Source organism: Lissotriton vulgaris, chromosome 12 (assembly GCF_964263255.1).
Source record: "Lissotriton vulgaris chromosome 12, aLisVul1.2, whole genome shotgun sequence".
Taxonomy (NCBI): domain Eukaryota; kingdom Metazoa; phylum Chordata; class Amphibia; order Caudata; family Salamandridae; genus Lissotriton; species Lissotriton vulgaris.
The window spans coordinates 119708601-119718053 of record NC_141700.1 but is presented as its reverse complement, the minus strand read 5'-3'; the positions used below and the strand labels follow the sequence as shown (position 1 = coordinate 119718053).

Here is a 9453-nt window from a genome sequence, read left to right as displayed (position 1 = left end):
TTTTTGTTAGACACGCGAAGAATATGTGATTTACCCAGAATCACAGGATGTTGAGTGTCGTTGCCGAGACAAGAACCCTGGTCCCCAGTTTTGAGGTCGACCACCCTAGCCATAAAGCCAGGTTATCTCCCTTAGCTTGCTTAAAAAATGGGCAATTTTCCCTTTTCAGTTAATGTCCACATTAAGCCATTTAAGTTTTTCTCCTTTATTTAATTTTATGTTACAATATGCTGTTTCAGCTGCTGGTCTGGGAAACCCAAAAAGAATAAAAATGGTCTGAGATTAGGCAAATTCAGTTGGGCGCGCGACAGAGGCAGGGAATTTTATAGGGACATTGATTACTGGAAGGAAGTGATAATAGTGAGAACTTGTAATTGACTTGTGTATCTAGCTTCATGAAAATGACACACCCTTGGGTGAGGCAAGCAATGTGCTTGTGTTGAAACCGCAATCATAGGTAGATGAGTAATCCAAGCAGGGCCAAACATGTTTAAATAAAGAAATTAGACTTACTAAAAAAAGAAACAATAATAGGGCACGTGTACGTGCGGTACAGAGGTAAGGCGCAAAGCCTTTGATAAAAAAATGGGCAGCTCTCTTTGAAGTTTGTGAAGACAGGCACTCCAGCAACTTCTGAAGATATGTTAATAGCTTTATTAGAATATGGCAGACTCCATAACCTGTAAACATGGCCTCAGATCCCAGCATCTCCACCTGACCTAAATATGTGACTCTGGAGAAAACGTTCTCACCTCATTGTCACTCTTTAATTGATTACAATTTTGGGTACCCCCTAGTAGAGATTCATTTTAGAGTGCTGTCTAACTCCTATGTTGTTTATTATGAATTGTGTCCTATAATATTAATATTATTAACCATCTAATACAGTGCATAAAAATGTAATTGACTATTGGATGCGTCATGGTAAACATTGGCATGGAATTATGTATTAAATCTTTCTAGTACTGTGAAATATATTGAAACAATTGGGGGGAAAAAAAACTGTCTATGAATGTTGAAGGTTCCACAAATATTATGACATCAGCCGTGGCCCATGCAGGTAAGAGCAGAGGGGCTGGGTTGGGGGGGATGGGGTGGGGGGGGGGGGTATTCTACAGACGACCACCAGGGAAAATTAAAATAAATAATACTTTTTTCCTTGTTGTCGTCTGTCGAAATCTCCCATACGTCCTCACCGCTCTTACCGGCCGTAAGACATGCCATCCATTGTAGGACCATCTGGGTTTTCAATGGTTGCTAAGGCCAAATCTGACTCTTGACCCAGCTGTTCTTATGGAATTTGTAGCTCTTTATCAGTAGGCTTCCATGTAGATATTGTCTTTCAGGAATTAAACGTCCTATTGTATGGATCCCCAGGCCCAGAGGGATAAAGAAGTATGCCAAACAGAGCGTGCCATGTCTGAAAATAATAATGGTGCAACAGTCTTTAAACATCAACTAGTCAATTAAATGTGCACATTGTGAGATGCATATCCAATACATGCACAGTGGCTTTGATTCTTGTAACTTTGTTTGCAGTTTTTATCGAGCCAACCTGGCAAGAGGGCATTTAAACGCTTTACAACAGAGCCTGACTAAGGGCCTGATCACGAGTTTGACGGATGGATATCCCGTACGCCGTATTGAAAATTCCATTGGATGTGATGGAATTGTAATTTGGCGGACGAGATATTGTCACGTTTGTGATGGAGTAACGCTGTCCGCCAGACTCATATACAAGCCCCAAATTACAATTTTTTTGCTACAGGATAATGGTTAAATACAAAAGAATAAAATATAGTACGTACTATGAATATTAAACTCTGAATTGTTTATTTTTCTTTAGTTATTATTTTTTATAACTTGTTTAGTCTTTTTAATGCATTTTTATTAACAGTTGCCATCAAACAAACATAGGGGATTGTGCAAGCAACAACGGCCGGATTTCGTCCAATTTTATTGTATGACTTCAATCTCACCCACGATCAAAGCAGTCTTACCCGTCCTCCCACCTTCTTTCTTTTTTTTTTTAAATGTACATGCAACAACCAAAGCTTTTCAGAGGGGACTGCTACCAGCACTGACGAACACCTATGTGGCCCAATACCAAGACTGTTTTGTCCTGATCCCACCTCAGGACTCAGTCAGTCAGTCAGTCAAAATACACTTTATTCGATTTGATTAAAATCATAAAAGCAATAAAAACATTAAAAAGACATTTTAAGATTACTGTGCAAATAAAGCAGGACATAGTTCATACAGGATACAGTGGTACAGATAAAATGCATAGTACAGGAAAAGTGCCAATCTGAATATGATTTAAAAAAGAAGAAGAAAAAGGTTTACATAAATGCAGCGTTATAAATATGAGCTTAAAAACAGGGTTCTATGGTCAAGCTTTTTGATCTAATCCTGTGGGACGCCGCTAAAAAACTGGCTACACAGAAGATGACGCGAACACTACATAAAGACTGTAGGTAAACAAAGGTAAACTGTATAAAACCTGCCTCGTTCAGTAAAGGCACCAAATATTTATTCCTGGGAATCATGTACATACTGCAAAACATGTAAGCATGGGCGAATTTTGCGAATTCGCAATTCGCCTCCATCAAGCATCATAGCTATTTTTCGACGATAGATATGGGGAGAACGCACACCTGCCCAGCCTCGACAAAACTCACATTTTTGGGGGGGCTGATTAACTTTGCCATCACACCAAAGAGCGCCGGGGTCTCTCGAGTGAGCTGTCCATCAAGTGGGTAAATGGCGCAAAGACGGTGCACACACCACTAGTGTGTGGGGAGGGGCCAAACGGACGGGGCTTATATGCGAGTTCACATGCCTCTTGTGTGTATAAAAGGACAGGCATGGATCAGAGAAGCTTGTGGTCACAGGAACTGCACAGGGATTGAGCTCGTGAAAGTCAATTATGCAAAGGCCTCCATCAAGCATCATAGCTGATTTTCGCCGATAGATATGAGGAGAACGCACACCTACCCAGCCTCGACAAAACACACATTTTTGGGGGGCTGATTAACTTTGCCATCACACCAAAGAGCGCCGGGGTCCCTCGAGTGAGCTGTCCATCAAGTGGGTAAAGGGCGCGGAGACGGTGCACACACCACTAGTGTGTGGGGAGGGGCCAAACGGACGGGGTTTATATGCGAGTTCACATGCCTCTTGTGTGTATAAAAGGACAGGCACGGATCAGAGAAGCTCGTGGTCACAGGAAGTGCACAGGGATTGAGCTTGTGAAAGTCAATTATGCAAAGGCCTCCATCAAGCATCATAGGTAATTTTCGACGATAGATATGGGGAGAACGCACACCTACCCAGCCTCGACAAAACACACATCATCCTGCTGTAACTATTTCAGGATGGCGCCGGCAAGCTGCCAGCGCCATCCTAAAATAGTTACTAAATTAGCTTCATCAGGAAGCACTAATAGATAAAATAAAGCAGGTGCTCGAGCATCTGCTTTATTTAATCTATTAGTGCTTCCTGTTGAAGCTAACTTAGTAACTATTTCAGGATGGCGCTGGCAGCTTGCCGGCGCTATCGTAAAATAGTAAAAGTTCAACAGGCTTGAATTTTGCCCCCCAAATCCGCCGCTCGCGGATCTCGCGGATTTTCAGTAAATTCGCGGGAGTTCGCGGATCGCAAATTTACCGAAAATCTACGAAATCCGCGAGCGGAACGGATTTTCCGCTCACCCCTAAAAGCATGATAAAATGCATGGAGTCCTGTATGGAGAATGCGTCGCAGACACAGGGGGGGGCACTCTCCGGTTTACACCATGTATGATATGTGCCTAAGGCGTAATGTATCAGATTAAATCTGAATTTGGTTAACAGCAGCCTGTGGAACGGCTTAGTAACAATTTTTAAATAAGGTTCCAGGGAGGGTGAGCTTAACAACAAATAGTGTTGTCTGACTGTAGGTTTCGTTAGTTCCGCTTCTTCCCGGGTAACTCTTGCCAGGTCCATAAAATTTCTTTTGGTCCATATCACATCCTCCCGCCTAATACTGGATGGAGTTATAAATAGATCAGGGCGGCCTAGCCGTGCAAAGGTCTGTTTTATGTATTCTAGCCAGGAAATTCTCTTTGCGTGATCTAATGACATCACATCTGCTAAGATGGAGTGATTTAGCGATAGCTCGTCATTCAACCATGTCTTCAGCCAGAAAAGTAAGGGGGCCATCCTGATCTTGTCAGTGACATAGTCAAGACCCACCTCCCCATGCAATGAAAATGTAGGAGTAGACTGGGGGGTAGATAACAGGCGTCTCAGGAATTTATTTTCTGCTTTTTGTATCAGGTCTAGTGATGCGTAGCCCCATAATGGTGAACCGTAGAGAACAATGGAAATACATTTGGAGTCATAGATTTTTAACAGGGCATCCATGGGTCTGGCTCCTAACCTTTTAGAAAAGCTCAACAATGCGGAAGTTGCTCTCACCAAGGACAGGCTTTTGGCTTTTACTTGTGGACCCCATGTAGCCCTCTCATCAAACATCACGCCTAGGTAAGGAAAAGTACCTACTCTGACCATGGCTTCCCCTTTGCAGTAAAAAGATATGTTTTTCCTCTTCTTACTATGTCGTCCTAGCACCATTGTATGAGATTTCTTTGCATTGATCTTTAGGTCCAGCTGGTCCATAAATGAACCAAAAGAATCAAGCAAATGCCGAAGGCCTAACCCTGTGCGTGCGATTAGGACTGCATTGTCCGCGTATAGCAGGGCTGGTAACTTTGCTTCTCCTATACGCGGAACGTCCCCCTTAGCAGCCTCAGGATGTTTACCCAGGCCATTTATGTAGATGGTAAAAAGGAGGGGGGCCAGGATACAGCCCTGGTGTACTCCTCTTAGGGATTTGAAGTGGCTTGTACACCACTCCTCCTTTGTGACCCTCACTTGGGCAAATAAATCTTGATGTAGCGAAGCAAAAAAGTGAATGAGAGGCTTATCCACACCCATCTGGTCAAGGACTCTCCACAGTTTTGATCTGTTAACGAGATCAAAAGCCGAGGAGAGGTCCATGAAAGCTTGAAACAGAGACCCCTCCTTGGCTACTGTGTATTTAGATATTATCAGGTGCAAGTTGGAGCACTGGTCCACTGTACCCCTTGTGTGCTCTAAAGCCATATTGGATATTTGTTAGCCCCCACAACTATCAATATTGTCTCTTAATTTGTGTAGGAGAGCTCTGCCCAGAATCTTGATAGCCGAGTCTAAGAGAGATATTGGCCTGTAACAGTTTGGGTCGTCGCGTTGCCCTTTCTTAAAAATTGGAACAATTATAGAGGTGGTCCAAGTGACAGGGAAAATTTTGGAATTTGTAGCTGTGAACACATTTGTTAAGATCCTTGCCCACTTTTTGGGAGAATGTCTGTAGAAGTCCACGGGGACCCCATCTGGCCCTGGTGCCTTCTTTTTAGATGTCTCCTCTATTGCCTTTTCCACGTCCTCAACCGAGAACGGCAAAGGATCGAACTCACCCCGCTCCCATTGGGTATCCTCAGTTACAATATCACTGTCACTGTCCCCGTATACACCCCTAAAATGGTTCATCCATTTATCGTCTGGGATGATACATTCAATGGCAGTGTTGTCCCCTTCAGAAAAATAAGGATGATTGACTATGGACCAGAATTGTGCGCTATTATGTAGCACATCACAAGAAAGTAGGTCTTCCCAGGCCTTCATTTTAATTTCACATTTCCTGCCATTAATGATTTTCTTGTACTCTCTTCTTAAGCTGGCCACTACTACCTTGTCTCTGGGAATCAATTTTAAACCTAGCATCAGTAACTTGTGGGCTTTGGAACACTTGGCATCGAACCAGCGATGCAATTTGGGCCTATCCTTGTTCTGTTTGGTTACTAAGGCGCCAGCAACACGGGAGCATATACTTTCGAAGCCCCTCACCACCTCTATCGGGGAAGCCTGTGGGTTCTGGCAGGTAACTAATTGTTCTTCTATTGTGGGTAACAGTTTGGCCATAAAATCTTCATCAATTGATCCTTCTTCCTTGGTCCACCAAACATAAAGTGTTGCTGTTGGCCATAGGGCAATGGTTATCCTCCCGGTGGACTTCCCAACGCAAGGTTAATAGGACAGGGTTGTGGTCACTGTAAGGTGAGTCCAAGGCAGTGTAAGATACTACCCTGTGTAACAGGCCTGAGGTTATAAAAATGTAATCCAATACAGAACCAGGGCCAGTGCCCTTAAATGTAATAGTTCTTATCCCTCCCTCGCTGATCTCTGGGTCATAAAAATTCCAGCTTGCGAGAACATCCTCAAGAGCCTCCCCTGCCTTCGTGTGCTCAAAATGAGGTGTCAGTATATCTATGTCCCCCTCTTGGTTACCTAGGAAACATGATTCACTACACGGATGTATATTAAAATCTCCAAACAAGAGAATATCGAAATGAGTGTGTTTTTTTTTGACTGTACACATTAATGCATTGTTGTAGATCTGTTATATGATCATTTCCCCTGCCCCTATCCCAGGAGTTGTAGAAATGTATAAGGAGGATTTTACTACAAGGAGGGACGGTCCATTCAATAATCAAAATATTTGGGGAAGTGCTTGGTACCTCCTTAAACGTGCCTTTTAGGTTTAAAGAGAGCAAAAAGGCGAGGCCGCCTTTAGCCGTGCCCGAAGTGCTAGGAGTAGCAGGGGTAAAATAGAAAGAATAACCATCCAGCCAGGGGTCAGATGATATTTCCCATGTTTCCTGGCAGGCTATAATGTCAAAGCTGCTCATGAAATCTATCCATGGTGGGTCAGCCCTCTTATTTCTGGCCCCCGCTACGTTCCATGTCAGCAGTTTACAAACTGCAGATTCATGTGAATTAGGAATTACCAAGGTAGCTGGTTGGGATGGAGATGATAGTCAATCTATTTCCTCTATATCAGAAAGTGCTGCAAAGTGGTTACTCACTACCACCCCACCTCCTCCCTTTTGGATTTGTGTCTGTAACTGGTTTAAGTGGATCTGTATTCCTGGCTTTGCATTAATGTGATGCTCTGCAGCTCCCTCTGTTCTAGTTTCTGTTCCTAAAAAAGGCTGATTTCTGATATGAGGCCGTGGGCATTCAAAACGGTGGTGTGTAGGATGCGGTGGATAGAAGAAGCCTAAGGGAACTGGCCTCATATTGACTGCCCTCAGGACTCTTTCCTCCACCACCCTACAATTTCTGTCTCTTTCTCTACACTTGCAGGTTGTTTTTGATCCACATTTCACTCTTTGCCCTGTTTACCTATCTTTTTTTGCTCCTTATTTCTGCCTTTTCAGAATTTCTCTTCTTGCTGTGGATCAAAGTCTAATGATGAATAAAAAGTCAACATCTCCAAAAATGAGTGCCGGTGCCCACTGCATGCTATCTCGGGTACATATTACGCACTTTGAGGTAAATCTTTGTAACTTGTCTAAATTTGCTGATAACATCTGCTTTACGTAGCATTCAAAACTTGTACAGTAAGCATGATTTGCAAACAAATTATTATTCAAGATAATTTATTGTCATTAAGAAATCACAAGCATTTAAATCTCAGAATACAATACATCTTATTTTATTATACAACCATAACTGAAAACACCCTTATTATCAAAGAAAACTAGTTAACATTTGCCATTATTTCTTACTATTTTTCTGCTCTTTTCATATTTATCTCACTTTTTATCTCCTCATTGCTCACAGATATTTCTTGTCATTCAACTCTGCTGTACTCTCTTATACGTTATTTCAACCACTCTCGCCATCACGTTGCATTCTCTTTACCTGTGTCTATGTCCCATGTCTACTTCTCTATTATTTATAGATGAGAACATCCCCAGTGGGTCATTCCAACCTTGCACGAATCCTCAAAAAAGACCAAGAGATTCCTTCTGGAATCCTTCCTTCTCCTTGGTGTTCATCTTTTTGGCCTACGACTCATGCCTTCCCACTCCGACATCGTCTTTCAGACACGACTCCCCAGCATTCTCCTGAGAGCAGCTTTGATCTCCTTGTTCCTCAGGCTGTAAATGAAGGGGTTCACCATTGGTGTGACTGCAGTGTACATGAGGCTGACAAGCTTGTCCCTGTAGAGTGAGCGAGCAGATGATGGCTGCAGGAATGTAATCATTCCAGCACCGTAGAACAGCGAAACAACAGCTAAATGGGAGGCACATGTGGAAAAGGCAGTTCGCCTTCCATGTGCGGTCCGTATTTTCAAGATGGCCGCAAGTATGGAGATGTAGGACAACAGGACACATGCCAATGGGCTTAATATGAGCAAGGACGCTTCGATGAAAAGAACTATGTTGTTGGTGGAAGTATCCGAGCATGATATGTTCAGCAAGGTTGGAAGATCACAAAAGAAATGGGTGATGACATTGGATCCACAAAAGGACAATGTTGTTGCCAGAAGAGTATGTAATAGCGAGTGCAGAGAAGACACCGTCCACGAAAAGATCACCATTCCCAAGCAGAGTCTTCTCGTCATCACCGCGGTGTAATGCAACGGGAGGCATATGGCTACGTATCGATCATAGGCCATCCCTGCCAAGAGAAAGCTCTCTGTGTTCCCGACAAGTAGAAAGGAGTACATCTGCACAAAACAAGCAGAAAAGCTAATTGTCTTCCTCACAGAGATTAAGTCCACCAACATTTTCGGCACAGTCACCGAAGCCATGTTCATGTCTACAAACGAGAAGTTTGCAAGTAGATAGTACATTGGCGTCTGGAGGCGCGTGTCGGTCCATACTGCCATTATGATGGTCACGTTCCCTATCAATGTGAGCATATATGTGATGAGGAAAAGAGTGAAAAGGAGTGGCTGATGCTCAGGCAATCCAGAGAGGCCCAAGAAGATGAATTCTATGACTTTGGTGCTGTTGGCGATTCCCATACCACTTGCGTTGCGAAAGGAACCTGAAGATCAGGAGCATAGCCGAATATCTGAGACTGAACAAAAAACTGGATTCAACTGTATCTATGCATTGCAAACCAACATTAGTGAATGGAAGTATATGCACACCTGCCTTGCAGATTTTTCCTGAAAAACATATTTGAGCCTGACAATTTCTAGATGTTTATGTAGGTAAAAGTTTCTGTCTTGAACCTATATTAGTTTTAGGTACGAATGGCAAAACATAACTGATGCACTGGCCTAAGGGCAGGGCTTTAAGATGTTACTATGTGAATAGAATAGCTCTTTGCTAGGGAGGGCGAGTGGTCTCAAACCCATGTTTAACCATCGGTGACCAACACATGAAACGTCATGATGTGACCTGATACACGTCCTCTGTGATTGCCCCTCGGTACAACTCTTTTGGGAGGCTGTCGGCACCACTCTGAGCGAGACCCTGCCAATCACATCACCCCTGCCTCGTCTCCTGATCCTTCTACGTGATCTAGGGACCTCTTTGGACCTTTCCCACAGTCAGAGCCGTGTACTGCA

At 43.3% G+C, this 9453-nt stretch overlaps 1 protein-coding gene across 1 annotated transcript; it reads right to left on the bottom strand.

Annotated features, from left to right (window-relative positions):
- Positions 1-7971: 7971 nt before the first annotated feature.
- Positions 7972-8901, bottom strand: LOC147673587 (olfactory receptor 1f45-like). Its single transcript, XM_086946376.1, has one exon. The coding sequence runs from the start codon at positions 8899-8901 to the stop codon at positions 7972-7974; it is 930 nt and encodes a 309-aa protein (XP_086802502.1).
- Positions 8902-9453: the final 552 nt, after the last annotated feature.